The 27,990-nt window shown below is 35.3% G+C and overlaps 1 protein-coding gene across 3 annotated transcripts; it reads left to right on the top strand.

The window, feature by feature from the left end:
* Positions 1-40: 40 nt before the first annotated feature.
* LOC123564680 (leukocyte receptor cluster member 8 homolog) lies at positions 41-27,990 on the top strand. Of its 3 annotated transcripts, XM_045358425.2 has the most exons (17): positions 41-198; positions 7,593-7,843; positions 8,171-8,216; positions 9,029-9,155; positions 9,524-9,764; positions 11,238-11,294; positions 11,814-11,957; positions 12,931-13,046; positions 14,058-14,223; positions 14,841-15,209; positions 18,182-18,326; positions 18,808-18,897; positions 21,122-21,256; positions 21,597-21,665; positions 22,566-22,695; positions 23,259-23,466; positions 24,391-27,990. In XM_045358425.2, the coding sequence occupies exons 1-17, from the start codon at positions 178-180 to the stop codon at positions 24,548-24,550; spliced, it is 2,475 nt and encodes an 824-aa protein (XP_045214360.2). In that variant the 5' UTR covers positions 41-177; the 3' UTR covers positions 24,551-27,990. The 3 variants fall into 3 exon arrangements, with proteins under 3 accessions (XP_045214360.2, XP_053393320.1, XP_053393321.1); XM_053537345.1 differs by lacking the exon at positions 24,391-27,990 and having other exon boundaries at positions 23,259-24,029; XM_053537346.1 differs by lacking the exon at positions 24,391-27,990 and having other exon boundaries at positions 14,853-15,209; positions 23,259-24,029.

Genomic DNA, 27,990 nt, shown 5'->3' on the forward strand with positions numbered 1-27,990 from the left:
CGGAAATCAGTATCCCATAAGGCGTTGCAAATAGTCTGGTTCTCATTTTAAGAATATAACTACGATCAGAAAAGAAACATTCGGGACTATTGTCGTACAGACTGAATAATTTTACGCAGCCATTTTGTGAGATTGCACAAATACTTTCAACTAGAAAAAACAAGCAAAATCTTTCATATGGTACTTTCAGACCTACAGGTACATGTCTTATATTGAAATATGATTCCTTGATTACCCATGTACCTTAAAATAAACGTTCCCTACAAGTCTTAATAGCGTACAAAATAATAAGTCATTGCGCGTCGGGGCCCCTATATAGGTATTTCAGTGACTTTCTAAGATAAAGACTTTTCATTTCAAAAATGATGCAGATGTATTCACTAACATTATATCTTTCATAATAATACAGTATTTTACCATTCAATTTGTTTTACAAAAAAACTGCAGCACTTTAAGTCTCGCCAACTATATTTTATAGGTCACTATTTTTCATAAAAAATTGGTGTAACTAATTAACTTCAGGGACAAATATCTTGATTCTTGTATTTTTCCTCTAATTATGTTTTTAGGTATTGAGCATGTCATGGTTTAACATTCCAAGAGTTAGCAGTTTCTGAGAAATTTTCATATAGACAAAAAAGGAATTATTGGAAGGAAGTGTCTAGCCGTCCGGTAACCGGACGACTAGAACGCAGGCTAGCAAATCCTCAGGGGATTTTCTAGTCGTCCGGTAATTGATTTCTTAATGAATAAGTAATGATTTTATATAGTTTTAAATGTTATCTACTTAAAATACCAATACTTATCTGATTTTTCAGTCGATTAAACGCAAAACAACGTGTTTGTTTACAAATCCGTTGATATTCTATTTTTAGAAATGATAAAACATGGATCGCCGAACGTCCGTATAGAGTATAGTATGCTATTTGGTAAAAAGTTATGTTTTTTTCTAACGGCCTTAACTTTAATTATTAAAACACAAATTTATATATATTTTTTGAAGAATGGAAAGCTTAAAAAAGCAATTCATTCATTAATTTTGACTATAATTATTTCAAAATAAAATGGATTAATTATGAACGCTTAACTACTGTTTTTCTTAAGGTTTTGAACATCACGCTGCCGCTTTTGAAATTAGATGTCATTTAAAACAGTTATTCATTAAAAAATATTTGAATACTAAAATTTGAAAGTACTTAAAAGATCCAGTGAAAAAGTTGTTAAAATTTAAAAATTCCGTTCCCATAAAAGCCTCCAGATGAACAGATTTTAATAAGTGACGTCACGTCGATCTCGCCATTATTGAGTTTGGCAAACTTCCATTTTGTAGGCTGAATAATGCAGTGATTTATTGTAAATGTTTATAATATGTATTTACACAAAATTTTATTTGCAGATAAGTATCGATATCTTAAGTAAGTAACATTAAAACTGTATAAAATCATGTCTTATTCATTAGGAAATCAATTACCGGACGACTAGAAAATCCCTTGAGGATTTGCTAGCCGTCTGGTAACCGGACGACTAGAACGCAGGCTAGGCCTCCGGTTACCGGACGGCTAGACACTTCCTTATTGGAAATGGCCACATTATTTAAATTTTTAACTTATTTTGGATAAAAAGAATTTCTGCAAAGTTGCATCACCAGATTCAGAATATTATTAAGATTAATAAGCAAAGTGTTTTGGCTGAATTTATTGTTTCCTGACTGAGCTAAAGACACTTTCCACTTTGAAAACCATTGTTGACAATAGGTTCAAGGTCACTGAAATACCTACCCGATATGCCTCTTTCTCGTAATTCCGAGCCTTCTCATTGATCCGAGCCTTTGGAAAATTTGCACTTGCAGCTATTTCCTGTTTCTAAATTTTATCTATGTTGTGGCAAATCATATGACAGTTAAACAAAAATAAAAAGAAAACAGTATTACTTGCATTAAAATAGAAATGTACATAACAGAAAATTTTGGCACAAAATTTGCTTAACTAAAATCACTGGGGTAATATATTACCTTCTTACAGAAAACAGAAACCACTTATTTTAAAACTTTTTTGTCCGCAAACACAATAATATATCTGTTCTTAATTTTAAAACAGACCTTTTTCAAAAAACGCCTTATTTTTTCAGAGCTAGTACAAATGATCGCAAGTCTCGGTTCAACGAGAAAGAATCTGGCTGTTTCAGACGGTTAGGGTCATCATGTGAAAGCCTGGATTATTCATTTACAACAATCCTTAGAATTTTTCTTCATGGGGATTTTTTAAGTTTAGATGTTGGAGTATCAAACTATAGCAAAAACTCTTTTGAAACTTAAAACTGTTACTGACCAGCACTGAAATACCGGTTAAGGGGCTTGGAATAACGAGAAAAGGGCATAATGTCTACTGAAGGCCAGAATCTCGAGATAATTTCGATGCAAATTCAAGCCTGCGAGCAATGGGTTCACTTCCCAGGCCATTAAAATCTACAGAAAATTACACAGACTAGCACTAATTCATGTTTGTATTTAGCTACGAAATGAGACATCCCAAGTCTCTAGCTCATCCCCTTCATGAAAGGCAGTTGCTAGGATTATGGTACTGTAATCTTAGCCTCCGATAATTTACAGAAGTTCTGTATAACTAGACAGCCCTAGGAGGATAGGCTAGGATTATAGAAGTATTTAAGAGGCTTAAACAGCGTTTTTTTTTCACCAAAATATTCGGCGTAATTCGGCCACATTCCCCCCTCAAAAGAGTATGTTTTTTTCCCCTTCTCAATGCGTAAAATTCCCCTCCGAAAACAAAAAAATGCGAATCAATTAAATCATAATCCACTAGTTTATTTTGTGAATTTTTATATAGAAAACAGTTCACCATGGTACCTCGCGTTTGTTTACATCGACATATGGCCCAAAAACACAACACTTTCCTAAATCAGTATCATCAAAGCACATTTTATTTTGCACAATGCGAATACTCACACTGTTGAAATGTTAGTCTGTAAATGACTTGCATTCTATTTATTTTGCTGGATTTAGTTTTCCATCTTCTGGTTGGTCAGGGTTTAATTTTATGCTTTGGGAAGGGACTAGTCCAACTTATCCGATGCATTCACTTTTTTTACAGTTTGTTTTATACTGTGACGGCTGCAAATATCAGAAATAAAAAAGCAGCCACTCAGCGACAGTAAGCTTGTCTTGGAAGGGACCTAATGTCTGTTAATTGTACATTTTGGTAGGTCAGCAGTGACTGGGAAAGAATTTTTGTCTATGGGACAATGTCTCGTCTTAATAAAAAGTTATGAGACATTTGAAAATTTTATGTGACATTCGGAAATTTCTATGAGACAGTTGCAACTTGTGTTCTAGGAATCAGTATCTTTGCAGATTAAAGTACCTCTTACATGTGATAGTAACTTAACACTGTGACAGCTTCACAGCTTTATTTTCAATCATTTATGAATTTCAAAACAATGGCAAATAAAGTAACATTTAATACTTTTCAGACTTGAGTGTACGTCATTTAAAAAACCAACACAAAGAACCTTACACCTAACCATAATACTGTTTTTATACACTTTAAAACAGCTTTATCTTCTAAAGAGTGTGATTGCTGGACTGCCTGCTGAAATTCAATAGCAAGTTTTGGTGCCTCAGTTGCATTAACATGGTCAGAGGGAGCTTCATGTCTCGTCATTGATCATGATTGATGTGGTTTTATATATAGAGCAACCAGTTAAGATAAGATAAGATAATATTTATTTAACGTCAGTTATACATAAAAGTTACAAAATAAGCTTGAAGCTTATATCCGACATAAAATTGTTTTTCTTCTTGTTATCAACACATGGTTTACAATATAAAACACCATCAGATTCATATAGCCAAGGCCAGAGTTTAAACCAATTAGACTGAATTTTTCTAATGTGTTTTTAAGTAGATGCAGTTGTTTCAGGCTCTGACTGACTAGACTTTTCTTGATCAACCTCGGTAGGCTCGGTCTCGGATAATGTCATTTTTCGGTGCCTCGTTATTGTTGACATCCTTTTGCATAAAATTAAATGGTAACTTCTGTTGACCTTTAATGGGCAACAATTTTCTCTTTCTGGAGGTCATGCTTGAAAACTTACATAAAAAACGAAGACTAGAAAGAAATATTCTCCCAAAACAAACGTTTCTTAATACCGGAAGCGCTTTCACTACGCGCACAAGTTACGTCCCTTTACATCAGATTCGTACTCAAAAATATTCGAAATTTCGTCCTTTCGCGTTTTTATGCGACGCAGGGCGCACCAGCGCTTAAACTCGTGAGACATTTTTCATTTTTATGTGACTATGGCGCATGGCGCATGGGTTTCCCAGTCACTGGGTCAGTTTTTCTGGGGATTGAATGCTCAACATTTTCTGGTTAAAAATGGATGTCTTATCCTCCACATTTGAAAAACTTATTTGGTTATACATGTTATATATATATATATAACCAGTGATTTTTTTTGGAAAAAATAAAGGTGCCTGTGCCCGCTGAATTGGGAAAATAAGCGCGATAATTTCCCAAATTGGGAAAAATAGAAATATGTTTAATTTCCATACTAAGTGATATAAATCTGTACATTTCCTATATATTAAACTGAATTTTGTTTAAAGAGTTTATATTTTTTCAAAACCACTTTTGGATTTAAAATCGTGAAATTTTTGGGTGATAAAATAAATTAAGACACCAATACAACTTGTAATAATTGTATTTATCAATTTTCACTTCATTCCCTTGAAATTTGATAACATCCGAAATTCGGTACAATCGCGGCGATTTTGATCTCCAATGTTTCAAAAACTAGGAGAGATATTGTCATTTTTCATAACCATAAATGATTAACTGACATAATGAAACATATTTAAACCGACTGTAGTCCATATTTCTCTTGAAAATCGGCAATGTTTTGTTTGTCACATGTTTTCGCGACGGTAACCTTGATGCGATTTTGGTCTTATAAAGGACGTTTTTGATGTCATTTCTGCCAGTTTCATGTTAGATATCGCGGATCTCATGCCCGAATATATACTGTTACATTTTGGAAATAAAATATTATAATTTAAGGGGGGAAAACATCTCTTTTTTAGGGGAAAATTAGACGATTTTTTGGGAAAAAATGGCCTATTTTGGCGAGGGGAAAGTGCCGATATTCGGCAGTAAAAATACGCAAAAAAAATCACTGATAACAGTTGTCTTGCCATCTGGTATTACTACGCCACATTGTCAGGGCTCCAGATAAGCATCGTTTTATCGTTAAAACGAAATGATTTTCATCAAAAACAAATAAAATTCCAAAACCTGTCGTTAGTTCAAAAACGAATTGATTTTCAATTTCAGCTGGTTCAAAAACGCTTAAAATTGCCGAAAACAACAAGAAACCATCTTCCGATCGCATTGTTTATACTGATATATTTTGTCAGTGTGTTTAATTACGATTACCATGATTACACTGCTAATGCAAGTCAGCGTTAAAAAATCCGAAACGCGCCAGCGTGCTAAAGTGATCTCCCCTTCTAAAAAATGCGAATATGGAGTCGGCAGTAAGAAAGCGAGGACGAGCAAAAAACAAACTGACAGCGCATTTCCTTCTATGATTAATTTTGTGACAAGAACGGAAAAATCTAATGAAGAAATCGCACTTTGAAACAAAGGTCATTGATTCTGGTTGGAAAAATACGCTCCCTCCGACAAAAAAAAACTAAAAGGTTTAACTTTTGCGATGAAAGACTGATTGGAAATTTAAAACTAATTGAATTTAAAATTTGGTAGTGAAAATACTAATTGTGAAAATAATCAAGAAGTGAAAAACTTATTGCATGAAAAACTATTGTGTCACATGCTCTTATGGGCCCTGAATTTATCAATAAACTTGAAACTTGTTTATTTCAACACCAACAAAAATCCCCCTTTTCTTAGTTTTACGTCGTTTTTTCCCCCCTCCAAAGGGCACCGACCCCCTTCCCCTTAAAGTGAAAAAAAAAAGACTTAAAATATATGTTAGGAAATGCATAAATGATGTTGTAAACTTACTTATTTCACTTGAAATAGCGATTTTCATACCTGCCGTTTTCCGCCATTTTGGGTTAGTATAATCTTGAACGATATATTAATGATGGCGTGCCTGCCTTCTGGAAATATAATGTGATTTTTCCCTCCTGATGGGTGCATTATTTGGTATAGTCCCCGTCCTTTATGGGATGAATAAAGTAATAAAGGGAGATAAATAATACATAGATCTAGGATCCTAAAGGAATGCTTCAGAATGTTGTAAATAGATATATCTGTTAGACACTCCTAGAAGTGATGGTCAGTGGTATATTATAACACACTTATTTCTGTCGAGGTGAGATGTAGTCTTAACAGTATGACCCCATATCCATAAGCTAAAAAGACTGCCTTGGAAACCAGAGTGGGTGTCATACTGGAGGATATAGCAGGGTTCAAGCTAGCCCAGAAAAATTGGGAGAAGTGACTTCTCCCTCCACTGAAAATAGGGAGAAGTTTTAGGGTGACTTGTTTTTCACTTTTCTGTACAAACAGAGCGAAGTCATCAGAAAAAAAGCAACCACTTCACTCACGTTGCCTAAATCGTGGACCCTGTATAGATAGGATTTTGTTAAAGCCAGGATATTCGGTCATATGGCGGGGTACACTTACAGGTGATCAGATGTGTTTATTGAAATTTTATAGCTGGGTGCTTAGGTATTTTGGCGCACCACTCCGTTGAAAGGTCCTGCCTGGGGCGGTCACACATTAAACCGGAATCCACCTAAAAACCAGAATACACTCTACATAACCGGAATACACCTGTATTTTTTAAGTTAAAGGTATTTTTGAAGGGTTTGATTGAATTATATAAAAAAACCTTCAAAAATACCTTTAATTAAAAAAATGCAGGTGTATTCCGGTTATAGAAAGTGTATTCCGGTTTTTAGGTGGATTCCGGTTTAATGTGTGACCCGCCTGGGGATAACCCTTATAATATTGTGGAAAAAAATTTATTAAATGATAGCATTTAGAAAGGGCCATTTTCTGTTGTTTAATATTGAGCTATCTGAATTCAGAGTAGCAGATGACATCTTGATAAGTTTATTAACTGACTGTAACATCAGACTTCAGGAAAGTTGGAAAAAATGGCCGGACATTTGGTCCAGGAATGCCTAAAAATCTGCCGGACCGAAAAAATATATGCCGGACCGAAGAAAAAGGTCACTGTACCGTGTATGCTGCTTTTCTCCATCATAATTCATATTCAAGCCAGGTGTGATCATTTTTAGTCCATTTCTCATTAAATGTTCGGTCAACCCTCTTATTTTCATACATTTGTTTCCTTTCACTATGATTGTTGGGTGTTAATTTACGTTTCTTTCCATGTTCTGCCCTGGCATAATATGTAAGTGACGCCATTCTGATATGTTGTCCAAGATAGTGCAGTTCTTGGGGTTACGATAAATGCCGGTCAGTCGGACCGCATCCGGATTAAGAAAGCACGGGCGAATCAAAATTTTCCGGTCATGTCCGTCGGACCGACGACTTTCCTGAAGTCTGATCATAACTGCAGAGTTTTTATTTAAATTGCAGAATTCTACAGATATGAATGAGACAGGAAATCGTCCAGTTTATGACAATCCTGTATGGGAGAAGGCAAGGAAGGCGCTGGAAGCGGTATCTCCTAAGAAAGGTCAGAATCAACAGTCAGACCCTGTTGAGAACTGTGGTGGAAACTTCATGAATGGTGGGATGCCACCAAGACCAGAAATGAGCCCACAGGAGATGTACTACCAACAATATAATAACTTCAAACAGAATCAAGGCATGCCAAACAGACCACCGTATGTGTCTTACAGCAATTATTTTATGACAAAATAAAGCCCTACATCAGTGTAAATAACAGCTTTAGTTATTAAGTGGTTTAGGAATATATCTGTTTCATTCTTAATGGCAAGTTTTTATAGCACATATGCTGCATATGTCTCCAGAAAAATTTCCTGCATTTAAAATTAATGGGCTTTAACTTGATTGGTAGGAATAAATAAAAAGCCAGGCTTGAATTTGATAATTGCTGAACTTTGATTGAAGTGTAAAGGCTAAGAATTCATGTGCATTATGTTTTAAAAAAATCCTAACATTCACTGAAATGTTCTTTTGTTTTTCATCAGATTTCTTGGTGGCATGCAGCAAAACAGTGGGCCTCCTGGTATGTGGGTAAGTGTTATTGAAGTAATTATTGCCTTCACTTTCAGTATCTATAGAGCTCTCAACAGAAGCATGGCCTTTCATCTGGCAATAGGGAAAATAAAGCTTTGGCCTTTTCAGATTGGGAAGTTCACATTTAGTGATACTGGTATCCCATTTTGTGAAAAAGTGTGTCCTGTCCGGTGTCAGTCATAAAAGTAGGATCCTGCAATAACTTTGAAACCACAAGATATTTTTGCTTGATACTTGAAACAAAGATAGACAGTAAAATTGAGAATATGCACGCTCTTGTCTTTTGTTGCTGTTAAAAGTATGGCAAAAAATATGACAGATTTAAATTCCACTTCCAGTAAGGGACTTCTATTTTTAGGCAAAGGGGTGAGTGCGACAGATGTCTAAGTGCTTATTTATAAAAATTTGTTTACACTTGTTTCGCATTCATCCCTCATATTGTTCTTCCTGTAACAGAGGCAGAAATATATGTAGGCTTCCCAACTTGGAAATTGACTTTTATTTCCTAATTTGTGAGATATTTATACATTACCCAAGTATAAATTTTTCAATTGGGAAGAAATGGAACATTGACCTCTGTTATACAAGGATGAAATGCCCTGAATAAAATAAACAAAGACTGAGGAAGTTATTGACATGGAAATCAAGATTCTTTCACACATCTAGAAAGTACTGCATTCAATTCTATTATTGTACACAATTTGAACAGATTTAAATGGAAGAAACATCGCAACTCCACATGGCAGTATCACATCAGTAGCTATAGATGATTCAAATTTGTGTATATAGTATATTTATTATGTTTTTAGCCTGGAGGTTTTGGAAGGCCTGCACAGTTTCAAGGACCTCGTCCAGGTCCCGATGGTCAAGATCCAAGAGGATTCAATCCTAGGTTTATGAACTCTCGACCAAGATTTCAGCAGGGAAATAATATGCGTTAGTTTTCAGTGTTTTTTTTTTTTTTTAGTAAATGAAATTTGGGATTTGCAGATAGTTTTATCTTCTTAGATAATAACTTGATGTATTGTATAATAAAAGTTCTGTAAATGGTCAGATTTAAAATCACTGTTAATATTTATACCATTAAGAAGTATAAGCACAAAGCAGGTTTCAAGGTTAATATTAAATGGAGAATCTGACTGAAAGTTGTAATAGTCGTAAGTGGCATTAAGGAATTTAAATAGATATAGTTTTATCTGTAGTGCACAGTTAATGAGTTATATAAACTAACAAGATTTTCACAAAAGAAAAAACCCACTAGCGATAGATACACATTTTGATAATTGTTGTGTTTCAATTTATAGAACAACACCCGGGCACAGGAGGAATAAGGTTCAGTATACCAAAGAGAAATAAGATGCAACAAAATGGTGGAAATTTTAACAACCAGGGACCACCCAGTAATTTTGAGAACAAACAGAGGTTCTTCAGTCCGACAGGCCCTAGACCTAGGTTTCAGAACAATATGCCAAATCAAGCACCAATGCAGTCCCCTCCTCCGAGTAAACCACCAACAAATGGTGAACAGTCCAACAACCAATCAGAGTGAGTAAAGAGCTTGCAGAGTCTATTGTTACAACTGTGTCAAACTTGAATACTGTAGATTATTTTCGCAATGCTTTTATGCTGGCTTATAAAAGAGACTGATCAACTAAGAAAATGAGGTGTATGCATTTTGTCAATAAAATCAGCATGAAATATCCAGTCTGAAGAGTGTATATATAGTATGGCAAACAAACATATTTGAATAATTGCTTAGGTGTGATTTGTGTCTGTTTTGCTGTGAAGTTGTGAAGTTCTCTTCATGAATGTTTCAAACTTGCATCTTAAGGTAGTTCTGCTTATTTGATTAAGTGGAAGTGATTACATAACATCGTCTTTCCAGAAAACTTAGAATAATGCCTGATGGTCATTATGCAGGTAGCTCATCTGTTGCCAGGAATCTGTTGTACCCCATGCTTTAAGTGTAAAACAACGCTGCTGTCTTTCTTAAGGTTAATTGTAAGAATAGGTGTAGACTTAGAAATTGAAGAAAAAACTAACTTTACTTCAGATGCATCTGTAGTTTTTAGCTCGACTTTTTGAAAGAAGAAGTAGAGCTATTGTACTCGCCTCGGCGTCGGCGTTGGTTAAAGTTTTTTATAAAGTCAAATATCTCTGTTACCGTTAAAGCTATTGACTTGTAACTTAAAATATTTATTAACTATCAAAGTCTACACCAAGAGAAACAATCCCCATAACTCTGGTTTGAATTTTGACAGAATTATGCCCCTTTTTAACTTAGAATTTTTGGTTAAAGTTTTTGATAAAGTCAGATATCTGTTACTATCAAAGCTATTGACTTGAAACTTAAAATAGTTATTTACAGCAAAGTCTATCACAGGAGACACAATTCCCATAACTCTGATTTGAATTTTGACAGAATTGTGCCCCTTTTTAAGTTAGAAATTTTGGTTAAAGTTTTTGATAAAGTCAGATATCTCTGTTACTGTCAAAGCTATTGAATTGAAACTTAAAATAGTTATTTACCATCAAAGTCTCCACCAGGAGAAACAATCCCCATAACTCTGGTTTGAATTTTGACAGAATTATGTCCCTTTTTAACTTAGAATTTTTTGTTAAAATGTTTGATAAAGTCAAATATCTGTTACTATTAAAGCTTTTGACTTGAAACTTAAAATAGTTATTTACTATCAAAGTCCACACCAGGAGACACAATTTCCATAACTCTGATTTGAATTTTAACAGAGTTATGTCCCTTTTTAACTTGGATTTTTTTTACTGGCAAAGCTCTAATTCAGAGTCAAGCACTGAGAAAAGTCGAGCGTGCTGTCTTACGGACAGCTCTTGTTAAATGGGGGACAACTTTTGATAGGTACAGAAACCTTAATGGTGGCATTCAAGCTGTAAAATTTCAGGTTTTGAACTGTCAGTAAAAATTTGTTCTTCACTCAGTTGGTTTCAACATATTTCTGTTTGACTTTTCTGTAGTAGTAAAAAATTTCATTGTCATTGCAGAAAGAAAGAGTCTGAGCTGGCAGAGAAAGCTGCTGGGGAATGGCCACCTGCTCTCAAGTAAGTAAATGTTGCATTTATTTACAAAAATAATTTAAAATTGTTGAAAAATACAAAAAAAGTTTTATATTACCAATTAATATTTGAAAAGAAAGCAGTAAATTGAATATTTGCAGTGAACTAGTTATTTTCCTTAAAAAAAAACTCAAATACTTTGCATTTTCTCTTCGTATGAGCTCACTAACCACATGTTTACACATGTTGGCTTGTTGTTATTTTAGCAAACTTGTATTTTGCCAGGTTTTGTCAATTTTAAATTTCCTATTAAAGCTTCAACAGATTTTTTATTGGTACAACTATCACTGCTTGCACATTTTACAGATGAAATAGAAATTTTATTTGCTCATTGCTATCTATTTTGTGGATAAGTAAAACCTTGAAATCCATAAAGTATGGTGTTATTACATTTGTTAAGGAGAAACTGGCTGATGTATTTCACATCAGCACTTAGTTTAAATTGTTACTAATTTTGTTAAGAGGCCAGTTTGACATGTTTGTATATTACATTGTTACATGCAGGAACTGGGTACAGAAAGCATTCTCTAGTGTTAGAGATGACCCTGACAAGGATCGAATGGAGGCTATCTTGAAGGAGAAGCTGACTGATGCATTCACATCTGGCAAAGCTTTCACTACCAACTGGGACATAGAACCCCTTCCATTGTAAGACATTGAATTACTGCATTTAAAATCTGTTGTTTTTCTACAACAGTGAAACTCCACTTGCTCGAGCATTTGTTGCCCAAGCACTTTGACAGGCTTGGGCAATTCATGTGGTCCTTAGCCATTTTCCTTATATTTTAGATATTTGGATTGCCTGATACTCTGGATGTCTCAAGCACTTGAAGGATTGGTGTTTAACTGTTGCAAATATCTCTTCAAATTTTATCACCTGGTTTACGAGCATGTAAACTAACAAATTGATTTACTGTACAGGGGATTTTTATTACTTAAAGGGGAAGGGGCCCAGGCCTGTGATTTTGGGGGGGGGGGGGGGGAATAGCTTGGTATTTGGGTAAAGGGGAATAAAAAAAACCTGATGTAAAGTAAAGTTTGGGGGAAAACTGCATGATTTAAAAGAAATTTTCTGAGGGGAAGGGCTCTGTTAACAGCCCCTATTATAGAAGGGAAAAAAACCTGCTGTAAAGAATCTTGGAAGTACAATATTGTTAGACCTTGTCATCAACTAATGCAAAATGAAGATGCTTATACTTAATGTCTTCAATAAAATTAAAATGTGCTTTGAAGTCTTTAATTTTTTTTCACATAAAAATTTTGTTAATGGCCAACAAAATTGTGGTTTTGGCTTATTGTTTGTAGAGATACAATTTCGTTTCAAATAAAACAATGAAATATGTAGGAATTGCAATTATTTGTTTGAATTAATTTTGTGGATCAGTTAGTACTACATAACTGATTTGTGTCACAGTTTACCTTAATTTACAATAGAGGTGAACTAAGGGGGTATATAAGCACAGTTTATTGATGGTTATGAGGTCCTTGGTTACACTAAAATGGATTTTTCTGCCGTAACTACTTCAACTATGAATTAGTATCTGTTAAATAATTTCTTCTGTTATGATGTTAACTCATAGCTGTTTAGGCATTTTGTTAACTGTGATATTATATTTGTCAGTACACCAACAAATGCTGCAGTGCCAGATAGAGATATGCCGAAAACAAAAAGGAGTAGATGGGATCCTCAGCCAATAAATACAATGGGACAACATTCTGATATGGGAATGGCACAAGGTAATATATCTTAAGGGATGAAATTTAAGCTTTTCTGTATACATATTAAGGTTCCTCCCAGCAAGCTTGGTTATCTCAGAAGATTTAGCACAAGACAGTGAATTGAGAGGTCACTAGTCCCTTGTTGACACGTATGTTTTCTGTGGCAGAGACCTCTGATTTTTATGAGTTTAGTTGCCATTTTTGAAGAAAATGTATTGAAACAGAATAGTGGAACACTGGTTGAGTGACTGCTGTATCATAACTGTTACATTATTACACCAGACTAAGTTAATCAGTATGCTTCTTTCAATAGACATGAAAGTGATCAAGTTTACTTTGTATGTGCAAGTTGAAACTTCTTCCACTTTTGGTAGAGACTTGGATTACCTGTTCCGTAAAAGGCATCTTTCCATCAGCTGCAAGTTTTGCCAGGCTGTCAAATTTATTCCTGTTACAGTACAAAAGCAAACTCGGAAGTCTTTCTGCAAAAGTGGTTTCAAAGCAAACACAATTCAAACCAGAAATGCATTAGAATGTATGGACATAGTTACTTAGATAGCATTTTCATCAAAGTTATTTTTCTGTAGGTTTGAATGAACTATATCCTACTAGCAATACAAAATGTACTTTGTTTGCAGTATTGTCACACTATCAAGGAGATTTTCTTTACTACAGAAATGAGTTATACATGACATAATTTTAAAAGTCATTGCTTTTCTAACGTACGATAGTAAATGCACTTTATCACCCCCATAGAGGTATTATTGTTTCTATCCTGAAATCACTAATATGCTTACAGTTTCTAGTATTTCACCAGGTTTCATATTATATTTACACAAGACGATTAGCTTGTGTCTATTCATGGTTTCAGTCTTGCTCTGTTAATACTCACAAAATACTGGCACTGGGTTTTTATTCCACCAAATAGATCTTCCTCTCAATATCCTACTGAAATTATGTCAAAAAATAAATGAAATTAAATCAAGTACTGGATGATTGAAATTTTGATAAAATGTATTTACAAAACAGGATCAGGAAGAGGATTTAATGGCCGACAGATGAACATGCGTGGACATCGCGGCCACTTCCAACGTGGTCGAGGCACTCCAAACCAGAGAGGCAGAGGTCGAAGGTCTTTCTCAAGAGACAGAAGGTCATTCTCAAGATCTAGGTCAAGGTCTAGATCTTACTCTAGGTAAGTTTCTAGGGACAACATTCATTGTTGTTGAGTAGATTATTTCCTGTACAAAAATGAAGCCCGCCCGCTTAGCTCAGTAGGGAGAGCGTTGGTCTACAGGTCGCGGGGTTGCGAGTTCGATCCCCGGGCGGGGCGTATGTTCGCCATGACGATTTGATAGAAGACATCGTGTCTGAAATCATTCGTCCTCATGTGGGGAAGTTGGCAGTTACTTGCGGAGAACAGGTTTGTACTGGTACAGAATCCAGGAACACTGGTTAGGTTAACTGCCCGCCGTTACATGACTGAAATACTGTTGAAAAACAGCGTTAAACCCAAAAACAAGCAAACAAAAATGAAATGTTCAGATTTTTTCTTGAATGATCCAGGTGTTCACTAGAGATCCTTAGATCATTGAATAATACAAATTATTTCTTCGACTAACTAGTTCATTATATATTTTTCTTAAAAGTAGATTGAACATTCAAGTGCTGAGTTAATATAGTAGATATGCTAAGAATACCGGATAAAAAATACTGTGAAAATTCATTCTCCATGAACAAATAGTTGGACATTTTATTGATGCAGAAGTACTTTAATAATATTAATTTTCTCATTTAGTGTGTATTACATAGATCCTATTCCAGGTCATTTTCAAGGTCACGATCTAGGTCAAGATCACCAGACCGTAGACGAAGGAGAATGTCATCGCCAGGCCGGAACAGGAGGAGGAGGTCAAGGACACGTAGTCGTAGTCGCAGCAGAAGCAGTTCTTTGTCTAGTCGTTCATCTAGAGACTACTATTCCCTGAATGTTGAACATCCAAAGGGGCGTGGCAAATTTGGGCGTGGCAGAGGTCGAGAAGAGAGAGGTAGAGGCAGGGGCACTCCTGGTAAGGCAAGACGAGGTTCTGGAGATACAACTAAAAACAGCTTTGGAAAGAAGAAACAGGGAAAACAACAGAATATTAAAAATAATAAGTCACCTAAAGGCACTGGAAAAAAGTAAGTTAATTTGTCAACATAACTGATCTCATGAAGTACTGATAAAACACTGAAATTTGCGTAGGGAAAATTTATGTACAAAAATGTTTAATTTAACTTAATGAAAATTGAAACAAAAGTTTTTGATTTTGCACACTAACATGTACTGAAAAGTCAGTTGATTAGTATTATCAGTTTGAACTTTGATGATCACTGAAAAGTTTTTTAGCTCACCAGAGCAGGAAGTGTTCGTGGTGGGCTTTCAGGATTGTTTGATGTTGACTGTCGTCTGTCATCAGTTATCTTCTCCAAAACTATTGAGTCAATTTCAGTCAAACTTTACAGGAATGTTTATTGGGTTGTTCCCTTTTAGATTCCTTCAATTTTGTTCAAATCTAAGTTGCCTATGCAGAATTCCAGTAACCATGGTACCCAGAAGGAAAATTTGAAAAAAAAATGTTGGGACAGTATTGAATAGGAAAGATTTCAAAATAAATTTCCTGAAACTGCTGGCCTAAATTAAAAATGATTTCACACTAATGTTTCATAGGTGAACTTCACATCAGTATTTATTTAGTTGACACCAAAAAAAAACTCTTGTTGGAGTACACTGGCCCTTTTTCAGAATAATACTGCTTGTTAGGGATCTAGGACCATCATGACCCTCTTGTTTTACTGCGGATATGTCACTAAATGAACACTTCTTAATACCTCGCCACAAGTGGTGGAGGGTTATAGGAATGGTCTCCGTCTGTCCGTAACACTTTCGTGTCCGCTCTATATCTCCTAAACCCCTTGAAGGATTTTCATGAAACTTGGGTCAAATGATCACCTCATCAAGACGATGTGCAGAACCCATGAGTCAGCCTTGTTGGCTCAAGGTCAAGGTCACAACTCAAGGTAAAAGGTTTGAGCCTTCCATTTTATGTCTGCTCTATATCTCCTAATCCCCTTGAAGGAATTTTATAAAACTTTGGTCAAATGATCACCTCATCAAGACGATGTGCAGAACCTATGAGTCGGCCATGCCAACTCAAGGTCAAGGTCACAACTTAGGGTGAAAGGTTTGAGCCTTCCAATTTGTGTCTGCTCTATATCTCCTAATTCCCTGAAGGATTTTCATCAGACTTGGGTCAAACGATCACCTCATCAAGGCGATGTGCAGAACTTATGAGTCAGCCATGCTGGTTCAAAGTCAAGGTCACAACTGAACATGGTTCGCACAGGTCCTTGAAAGTCCTTGAATTTGATCCTAAGTCCTTGAAAAGTCCTTGATTTTTTTCTTTCAAAAATCCCCTGAAAAAGTACTTGAATTTTGAAAAAAAAGGTAGAAAAGTCCTTAAATTTTGCTAAAAACGGGGGTGCATAGTATTGTAGGGGAAAAATACAAAAAATGAATAATAAATAAGTCAAAACGAGCGAAAAAACGGTGTAAAACAAAAATACATGCACACCCACGGAGGGAACGCTAGTTGAACACCGTTTCGGTACGGAAGTTAGATATGGAATAGCGATTTTCACAACATTAAAATATTATGCGCAAGGTCATTGTAGCGTGACTATCAACAACGGGAAACACTACATTCTATAGTTTTGTCGGCCATAGTCCAGGCTTTGCACCACTAAAATTATGACTCTAATATACTGACTAGAGGTTAGGGTTAGGTCGACTATGGCCACAGTGGTTCGTTTGCCCTATGGAAAATAGCCTTACCCAACAACAACGAGTGGCCCAAAAAATAAATGTAGTTTCGCCAATAAATGGCTTACACAGGATGATTATTCATCGTGGTTAAAGGCGTTTAAGTCAGACAAGCATAAGTGTATGTGATAAACTCATTGATGTCGGAACTATGGGAGAAAGTGCGTTGAAATGTCACGCGAAAACAAGAAGTGAAGTCCCTTGAGGACAAATTGAAAACTACAAATGTAGTCTTGAGAGCTTGAAAGACTTATAAGAAACATGTACTAAGTATGTATACAGGCAAATATAGCTCATAAAAGGTAATCCCATTGAAGATCTCATAAAGGTTAAGATATGCTATTGTAGCTTAAATGGAAAATAAAACTGTTCTGTAACTTTTCTTCTGTCATAATGCCTTATGAAGAGCCTAAATGGTTTTGTAATTTAAGATTTAAAGCGATTAAAATAGTCCTTGAAAATCCATAAAAAGTCCTTGAAAAGTCCTTGAATTTTTTTTGCCAAGTCCTGTATGAACCATGCTGAAGGTCGAAGGTTTTGAGCCTCCATTTTGTATCCACTATGTATCTCCTACACTTTCGTGTCCGCTCTATATCTCCTAAACCCCTTGAAGGATTTTCATCAAACTTTGGTCAAATGATCACCTCATCAAGAACTCACGAGTCAGCCATGTCAACTCAAGGTCAAGGTCACAACTGAAGGTCTAAGGTTTGAGCTCTGTATCTCCTAAACCCCTTGAAGGATTTTCTTGAAATTTGGGTCAAATGATCACCTCATCAAGACGTTGTGCAGAATTCATGAGTCAGCCATGTCAGTTCAAGGTCAAGGTCACAACTGAAGGTCAAACGTTTACCCTTTCACTATCCATAGCAGTGGTGGGGGATTTAGCTGTCTTTCAGACTGCCTTGTTATTCAAGAAATAGTAATAAATTTGCAGTTTTGTTGTTTGTTTTCACTGCACCACTTGTTATTGAAGTTTTATAACAAATTGAATTTAAGATCTACTGTGAAAACTGGTAATTTCATGGACATGAAATTTATAATTTGTCCATAATTGCTGTTTTCTGGATTATGTATTCATAGATTTAAACTTAAGAGGATATGGAAATGAATGGAAGCTATATTTGTTGGTTGGGATTTAAATATAATTGATTGACATAACCATCAAATCTACAGAAATAAGTCCTCACAAAAATTAAATGATTTCATAATACACTTTATGGACTTGATCAATCTTAAATGCTAATTTACCATTTAACTTAGGTATAAGATGTGTACATCTTGTTTGCAGATTTCAACAGTTTAAGCTGGAGAACAGTGAGGAATCATCAGAGAAGTTGCTTGTGAGAGCAAAGAGATTTGGCAATCAGTTAGACAAGTCTAATCCTAAACAGAGACTTAATTTTGCCATGTCATCTATCAATGCTTCTAATGATGTAAGTTTCACATTTTCAGTATGTTTTTAAAGGGAAATTAGGTTCATTAGATTTGAATCTATACCGGTAAATAGCTATTCCTTCCTGATGAAATGTTTTCAGTTTGACATTGTGTTATGGTTGGATAAGGAATTAGGTGAAATTTCACTTGTTGTATGCTTCAGTGATAATTGAGCATTGAGGACTGTAAGTTTTAGATTTGATACTTTCAAAGGTCTTACAAAATACTTCTTGACAATATAAATTCAGTCTTAAAGGGAAACTGGCTTCTCTTCTGTCATACCCTCATGGCGATGGATTCTATCAGAAATGAGGTGTCGAGTGATTAATACAAGTTATAGAACTTGCTTCACAATCAACTTAAAATAAATTAGTATTAAACTAAATTCAGTCTCATTAAAACTTATTCTTAACTTCGGGCCTGTTAACAGTTCTGGATTTTGTTTCTGTGAAATAAATTATGTCTTGTTTTTGTTGACAGTCGGATGAAGATAGCAACATGGACTGGAGTAGTTACCATATTACAGGAACATGTCAAGATCTTGAAAAACAGTATTTGAGAATGTCAGGGGTATGTATCCCAGTCTGTCACCTAAAAGTTATTTTATCCCAAGTGTGCTTAGAGCCTGTTTTATTTTTGTTTGTTTTATGAGAAAAACTGATGGTCAGTTGATACACTATAGAAAAGTTATTTGAGATGCATTATTATTGGCAAAATGTTGTGAGATTTGTCATTGGCATTATGTTTCCACAAAGGGAAGATATATTTTAGTGTTTTTATGCCCCCGAAGGGAGGCATATAGTTTTTGAACCGTCTGTCTGTCTGTCAGTCTGTCGGTCTGTCAGTCTGTCAGTCTGTCCGCAATTTTCGTGTCCGGTCCATATCTTTGTCATCGATGGATGGATTTTCAAAAAACTTGGCATGAATGTGTACCACAGTAAGACGACGTGTCGCGCGCAAGACCCAGGTCCGTAGCTCAAAGGTCAAGGTCACACTTAGACATTAAAGGACAGTGCATTGATGGGCGTGTCCGGTCCATATCTTTGTCATCGATGGATGGATTTTCAAATAACTTGGCATGAATGTGTACCACAGTAAGACGACGTGTCGCGCGCAAGACCCAGGTCCGTAGCTCAAAGGTCAAGGTCACACTTTAGACATTAAAGGATAGTGCATTGATGGGCGTGTCCGGTCCATATCTTTGTCATCGATGGATGGATTTTCAAATAACTTGGCATGAATGTGTACCACAGTAAGACGACGTGTCGCGCGCAAGACCCAGGTCCGTAGCTCAAAGATCAAGGTCACACTTAGACATTAAAGGATAGTGCATTGATGGGCGTGTCCGGTCCATATCTTTGTCAACCATGGATGGATTTTCAAATAACTTGGCATGAATGTGTACCACAGTAAGACGACGTGTCGCGCGCAAGACCCAGATCCGTAGCTCAAAGGTCAAGGTCACACTTAGACGTTAAAGGTCATTTTTCATGATAGTGCATTGATGGGCGTGTCTGGTCCATATCTTTGTCATTCATGCATGGATTTTAAAATAACTACGCATGGATGTGTGGCACAGTAAGACAACGTGTCGCGCGCAAGACCCAGCTCCGTAGGTCAAAGGTCCTAAACTCTAACATCGGCCATAACTACTCATTCAAAGTGCCATCGGGGGCATATGTCATCCTATGGAGACAGCTCTTGTTCTCATGATGACTAGGGATGTTTGATTGTATATATTATATATGGAGTCATTTTATCATTTAAAGTGTCCTGTTAAATAAAATTTGTGTGGAATTTTTGAGGATTTAGAAATAGTGACCAGGAAACTAATGAAGGATATAAATATTTTTGTATATTACATTATATATGATTTACAGACTAACCTGTACCAACGGTCACCTCAGATCAGCGGTCACCTCCGTTCAGCGGCCATTTTATGACGCCCCCGACGGATTTTCCTCTATTTTATCAATTTATTCAGCGGCCACCTGCCGTCCGCGGCCAGCGGCCACCGAAATTGCCTCCCGACCACCGTATTTGACCCCTTTCAGCGGCCATTTTTCTTCCAAAACCAATTATTTTTAGGCAATAATGCTAAGTTTCGCGTGACTTCACCACAAGAACGACAAAATGACATGAGCTTCTCAATTAAAACTGATAACCAAAGGTGTAATCCCTTTTGTTATGATCAAATGGCCAGTAATTATCGGCAATTAGCGTGCCACCTCGTGTCAATTTTGTTGTTCACAGTTTGACCTCGGTTAAAGATAATACTCGATAACTAATTAGTAGCATAATATTTGTGATTTTTTTATACTTCTGTCATCATAATACTATTAAATTCATATGAAATTAATTGTGTTTGAAAAAAAAAATATAAACCACTCTATCTTTTACGGAACGTAACAGCAGTCTTAGATTTCGCGTACTCAATAAGCGCGGAGAGTAGCTTCCCTTACCAAAATGGCAAAAATTGTAAACAAACTTGTTTTGAAGTTGGAAAATTGTCTGTAACAATTTTTGTAGTAAAACCACGCCGGAGGTTTTAGATTGCTAAGAAGACCACTCGTATTGCGAAGGCAAATGCACGTCATTGTATCCTGGTAAAATAATAATGGAAAACCCATAAAGAAATGGGCCTAAAGGCTAAAATGGTCAGAAGTCTGAAAAATACATATACTGGCTGCACCTCCGATCAGCGGTCACTTGGCTTAAGCGGCCAAATTGTCTGCTTTTCTTGGCTGGCTGCTTAAGACAGGTTAGACTGTAATTAGATTTCATGTATTAATAGCCTCCTGATGCCAGCAAAATCCGTCCTAAAGAAGTATTACGTAAGTCATTGGCAATGGTGAAGAATGACTGGTCCACTAAAATGGATTACCGTTACGCTTGTGAACAGATGAAAACAATCAGACAAGATCTCACGGTATGTAATTATTTTGTGAGTTTAACTCATGAAATCTATATTAATTAAACTTCTAAGAATATGTTCTATTATAAAAAGTAAACACTTATATATGACTGTATTATAATTATATTCTTCTATGAAGTTCTGCTGTGTCAAAGGAAGTTCTTTGTTGTGATTAGACCGTAAATTGAAATAAGAGAGGTAGTTCTCAAGTCGAAAATGTTAGATGTGGGAAGTTGTCAAGTATTGTTGAGTGTAAGTTTAAGTCAAGAAGAGGTTCAGTCCATTACAAGAAAATTAAATGGTTTAATATTGTTATAGACTGCCAATAGAATATAATTGTTCTATTTGATTACAGGTGCAGGGTATACGAGATGAATTCACAGTGGAGGTATATGAAACCCATGCTAGAATAGCAATGGAAAAGGTAATCTAGCAGTTCCAGAGTATATACTATACTAATCCAGTATAAATGCTTCAGAGAGGAAGTAATCTAAATAATTAATGCTTGGTTTCTTTTAAGATCCAAAAGGATAACGTTTGATTTCTTTTTAAGGATAGTTGATAAATTATGTCATATCTAAGGGCGCCTCTTTGGCAATATGATTAAGGTCATTGAATTTGAATAACTTGCCATTCCAGCACACTAGATAAGGTATCTGTGTAAATATACATTCAAATGTGGATTATGAGCCCAAAAAAGTATTTCCTGAAAACAAACATTGTCTTCCTGTTCAATGATAGTGTCACAAAGCTTAGGAATACTAGTAAGGTAGAGAGACTTGTTCATGACTTACTCATGTCAATACGTATAAATCAGTAATTGTTCATGACTGTATACCATTCTGTCATTGTTTCCAAAATGGAATCTTCCAAAGAGTCAAGAATTGAGAAAAGGCGTTTTGCATTGACTATGTCACACCTTAAAATTTGTGAAAACACCTTAACTTCTGTGCTGACCGTCACTGCTTAGGTTCAAGAGTGTAGAATTCTTTCAACTGAAAAGGTTCTACCCAGGTGCCTGTCCTTGACAGAAATAATGCCCAAAAGGGGCACTTGGTGGGGGGGGGGGGTCTTCCTCCACCAAAAGCTGGAAAGTCACCTTTTGACCTTAAATTGCATTGATTTGGCTTTGAACTCGATAGACAAGATCTAACACATCCATGTTCTGCTGATGAGTGTCTTTTACCAGTCATATTTCTCATTACTTGAAATAAATAGTTACTTAGTAGTATCTGGTACAAAGCTAAATGTGTTGGTGAAATTCCCTTAATTTGATTTAAATTTAGAATTGTATTAAACCAAATATATTATTAACATTATACAGGGGGACCATGAGGAATACAATCAGTGTCAATCACAACTGAAGAACTTGTATAAAGAAGGCCTTCGTGGTAACAGACAAGAATTTACTGCATATAGAATACTTTATTACATCTTCACAAGCAATTTAGCTGGTATCCTTTTCTTGGCAGCATAATATGATCTTTGGTGTTGCATGACATAAATTTCCTGGGGTTCATGAAAAATAACCGACAGAATTCTGTTATTAATAGAATTATTAACCTGTCTTGTTTTAGTCACATTGAGTATTTAAAAGATACATGTTCAGAGTCTCGATGTTGAATTGCAGTTTGGCATTGCACTGTTTCTGTTCCTAGTAGTAATTAATAGAGGAAAAGAGTAGTTGACTAAAGGCCTTTGTCAGCATGTTTTTGTTCTTGTTTGTGAAAGATTTCAGTTAAATGCTTTAGTAAGGACCTCAGTGAACACAGCCAGTTGTCCTGAAAGGCTGTTTTATAAATTATTCCAAGTCTGTCAGGTTTGCTTAAATAGGGAGAGTGCATGGGTTTCGCTCATGAAAATAAGGTTCAAGTCTAACATTTATTCGGCATATGATTCTCCATGATGATTGACTGAAGTTACAGTATAATGATGACAGGCAGACAGCTGCTAGAAATGATACCCAGATATAATAACATTGGTTTATATATTGTTTGTCCTTGACACAGATTTTCAGATATAAATATGGCATTAACGGATCTCAGTAAGGATGATAGAAACGATGAGTGTATTAAGCACGCCCTTCATGTAAGATCTGCCTGGGCTTTAAGTAACTACCATAAGTTTTTCCAGCTATATCTGAATGCCCCAAAAATGGCTGGATATCTAATGGACAAGTTTGTAGGGCGTGTTAGAAAGTCAGCTCTCAAGGCTGCTGTTAAAGCGTATGTATCAAATATCTGGGTAAATCATAGATGTTATAGAAAATTTATGTTGGGGATTTACTTTTCAGATGCAGAGCTGCGATGCCTTGGCAGGATTATTAAAATAAATAATAGAATTTGTCTTTATTTTTGCAGTTGTTCCAGTTTACAGGGTCCCCTCTGTCGGTCGCCAATGGCGCCAAATGCGACAAAAAATTAATTCTGGCGCTAAGATTCTTCAATTGGCGAATTTTAGTGGCGCCAACAAAAAAAAGCAACAAAAAATCGGCGATGAAATTTTAAACTTTACAGATGCTGTTTGCGTATATTAATGAGCCGGTACTAGGTCTTTTCCTAGAGTTGATTGGCTTAAGATGTCTTTGCTTTTTGTGGAAATTTAAAAGTTTCATTCTGCGAACTACTTTCGTTCCTATTCTAGAACTACTTATTTCTATCATAAGTATTAATAGTACTTTTAAAATTTGTACTCTAGGAAAAGTCACAGCACCATAGGCTTAAATCATTTCTTTCAGAAACTTGTGTTGTTTCATTAATTTGCATATTAAAAGATTTTGAAAGCATAATCTATTGTTTTTAGAATCAAATTTTATTGTTCCTTCTTCGTTAAAATATTTTGTTTGTAAATGGGTGAGTAATACTTTAGTAGTTTCATGAATTGAATAAGATATTTAATAATAATAAGTATTTTTTATTAAAACTTGGTAAGTATCTTCAAATTAAGCAGTTGGTAAGTATAGAGCTGTTTGATAAAGTTGAATTTAAGATACATGTATTACAGGTAATGTTTAATCATTCAGTATTGTACTATTTTGTTTTGTGTTGTATTGTTACAATGAATGCTAACATGTTTTGTTTTCTCTCTTCTTTTTCATCGGCTGTTTGTTGACCCCCATGCACATGCTTCACCTATTCCTATTCATAAAGATATCGCCCAACTTTGCCGGTTGAATTCATTGCACCGGAAATTGGCTTCTCTGATCACTCGGAATGTATGGAGTTCCTCAAAGAGATGAATGTCACGTTATCCGCGGATGAAAGTAAAATTGACTGTAAAGCTAGTATGCCTGTTGTTAATGCATGGTAGCATCCTGTTTTCTGGGGGAGTAAGAAAAATGTTTAATACCATCCGAGTCATATCTGGTGTAAGGCAAGGATGATGCGGTTTAGGCTGGCCCTGTTATTAAGTTTGGTATAAGAAATGGAAGTCTTGCTCCAGAGGCGGAAGTTACACGAGTCTAGTCCGGAAGCGAGATGGTCAAGTTCAAATAAGTCTCCCAAGGCGACAGCGAGCCCAATTCCCATTGTATCAAAATCCATGGAAGAGTCACAAGTTTTAGGTCAGTAAGTCAAAATTGCTATAGGAGATGAAGGGTCTGCCAGTTGGTTGTAAAAGAGATGGTACAAGAGCTGGAAAAATTCTACTGTTGTCATCATTTAGCTATAAAAAAAAAAAGGAAAATTATTTGACTATAAATTTTGTCTAGATGGTTGGTGTTGGGTCGCTTCAAGATGTTCAGCTGTTTTCAGGCCATGACAGAAAAATGCCCAATATAATAGAAATTTAGGAAAATTCAATATCAGACATTTTAGTACATCAGTAAGTCATCTAATTATAAGAGACAGTGCTATATTTGCTTATTACAATGGACAGATGAAAGAAAAAAAATCGTTAAAGCCAGTATCGTTTATCTTAAGAAAAATGTCATAGTCGCGATATTACCACGTTGAGAATTAAAAACCTGAAGAAGTTACTTCACCATTAAAGATTTTCCAGTGTAAGTTTCTTTTTGAAGTCTGTAGACACTAGAAAGTTTCACCAAAAGACAATAAATGTTAATGAAGGTAATGCGTATCTCGGAAAGAAGAGGTCTGAAGAGAATCGTTTGCTTCGTGTTTTTGTCAAAGTAGGAAAAAGGTTCAGGAATCGTTTGCTTCAGGTTTCTGTAGAAATAGGTAATAGGTTTGTAATTGTTCTGTAATTGCTAGAAGTTATACCAAGCTATATGCCATTGCGGAGTCACAGAATAAATGGGTCATTGGAATACAAAGCTCTTGGGTTGGTGATGAAGATGAAGTTTCAAGCTCCTTCCAGCTTTCATTGAAGGGTTAAGTAATGCCACAAGCTTTTTAAATGCTCGTCGAGTATTCTACAGCCTATATAAGAAATCCATCGAATACACGAATTGGGATAAAAAGGACTTGTATTCTCAAATAATATTACAGTGTTAGAAGATTGCCTTTTTTAATGCAAGATGGACTTGCTTAAGATTAATGAAGAGTTGATATAGACAGAAATTAAGTTATGAAAATATTGCGTCAAAAAAGTATTACCAGTAGCTGTGAAGACAATGGGATCTTCAAAGAAATTGATGCAAGATGAAAACCAAGGGAATAGGTGAAAACACCATCATGTTTCTGGCCCTGTTTCTGTCCCATCATGCCGAGTTTTGGCAGTCCTTGCAGTTGCTTTCATTTCAGAAATAATTTGCTGCCGAGTCTAGCTTTCCTACGCAGGTTTACGTTCATGGCCTACAAGATTTGACGACGACCTTCAACCAAGAGAATCCGAAGACGGCTCCTGCCATCGACATCCTTCAAAGAATTGAAACTCCTTTTCACAATTTTCCTGCTCGGATTTGTTGTGGGAAGGAGTTTCATTCCCACGGGAAGAAGAAGAGGGATACCACTGTCTACAAATACCACAAGTCTTTCAGTATTTTGTTATTTGTATTAAAACATGTTTATGTATGTATCATTGAAAACGCATTTCTCATTTATTGTTAGAAATAATGCTTTATTTGAAATGTAGCTGTAAGTCATTATAGATCGCAAACATTTTATGCATGTTGAAATGTCTTGTTTAAGGCAATATAAGTTCGAACTATACATTTGATTCTACTTTCTTGTATGTATTTAGAAAACAAGAAAAACAGATTTTTAACATTACAGAGGCTGTCTTTTTGTCTCTTTATCTGTTGAAAAGCTATTATATCTGATTCTTCAAGGTAATATATATTATTTTATCTAAACTTTATATTTACAAAGTCTGTTGAAAATGAATCTTAACTTACAGTAATGATGAATTTTTTATTTACTTGCATTTGTAATTTGAGACATTTTTGTTGATTCTTTGTAAATGTTCTAAAATTTAATGATACTGTACACCATTTAACTGAATGAAAATAGTAAAGTTTTAAGATAAGCTGGCTGAAGTTGATCTCTAGTAGAGATTTTATAATATAAGAAGTCATATTCACTCCTTTTAAACATATTTTTAGCTCGACTATTCTAAAGAGTAGTTAAGAGCTGTTGGACTCGCCCATGCGTTTGTGTCAGCATCAGCGTCCCAATTTGGTTAAGTTTTGTATGTAAGCTGGTATCTCGGTAACCACTAATGGGAATTGATTGAAACTTCTCGCACTTATTCACTGTGAAGAACTGACTTACATTGCACAGGTTTCATAATTCAATTGACAAGGCTGTTGAATAGTCAAGCATTGCTGTCCTGACAGCTTTTGTTTAGATTCTAAAAGGAACAAAACAGAACAACATTGTGAATGCATTATAGGGGTTTATGAGTGGGGAGGAATATTTGAGTCCTTGCTCTTTTTTGAGGTATATATGATGCAACCTTTGTTAATTAAGTTGCATTTTGAGAAGGTGATACTAGTTCTAGAAAAAACAGTTGTAAAGTTTTTTGTAGCCAATTAGATTTGATTTCAGTTATGGATGAATATGTAGCTTCATAGGTGTTCCAATTTTCAAAAAATGTACATGTATTTTCGATAAAATTGATTCTAATTAAAATAAACAGTATTCTTGTAAACTTTTTAAACACAGAGTCCAGTATAATAAGTACAGTCTTTTTTCTCAATATCGGAAATATTCCCATAAATTTGGACTGGTCAGTTTATTAAAACTGAAAACAAATTAACTCTGATTTTGCCTATTTGTTTAGACAAGTGAAATGTTAAGTGTTTCTTTTGGACAAATAGTATTTTTTTACCTAATTAAGAGGGATTTTTTTTTTTTACAAATAGATAGGGAAGTCAAAATGAATGTTGTTCTGAATATATACACATGTATAGGATGTTATTGAATAGTTCTACTTGGCTCATATAATTACAACCCTGGTAAGAACTGTTATATGTAAAGCAATTTTTTAGTTTTATAACTATGTTGTGTTACTAAAACGCATCTTTTAATGTTCTCTAAAAAAATAAAACCACTAAAAATAGGTTCAACTTGGCTAAATGTTTAACATAGCACTTTAGAACGAAAAGCTATTTAGTCTTGGAAAATTTGTTTTTAATGCAAGGAATACAAAAAAACGTAATTCTATAATATTTAAAATAAACATGAGAAGAAAAAAATCCTTGTAATTTTATGAGCCAGCATCATTGTTTCAGGTATTTCTTGATTTTCTCTATCTTTGTTGAATATATATCTTACTGGTTAGAAAGATAAATGTGATGTAAAAACTGTAAAAAAGAATAAACAAAAGTGCTTTCACTTAAATTATTA

This window comes from Mercenaria mercenaria, chromosome 2 (genome assembly GCF_021730395.1).
Source record: "Mercenaria mercenaria strain notata chromosome 2, MADL_Memer_1, whole genome shotgun sequence".
In the NCBI taxonomy this organism is placed as follows: domain Eukaryota; kingdom Metazoa; phylum Mollusca; class Bivalvia; order Venerida; family Veneridae; genus Mercenaria; species Mercenaria mercenaria.

Excerpts from the sequence above, each read along its gene's own strand:
- LOC123564680 (XM_053537345.1), top strand. The coding sequence starts at position 178 with ATGGTACTTTCAGACCTACAG. Across the intron at positions 11,958-12,930 it reads GACATAGAACCCCTTCCATT|TACACCAACAAATGCTGCAG; the intron begins GTAAGACATTGA and ends TATATTTGTCAG. Across the intron at positions 21,257-21,596 it reads CAATCAGACAAGATCTCACG|GTGCAGGGTATACGAGATGA; the intron begins GTATGTAATTAT and ends ATTTGATTACAG.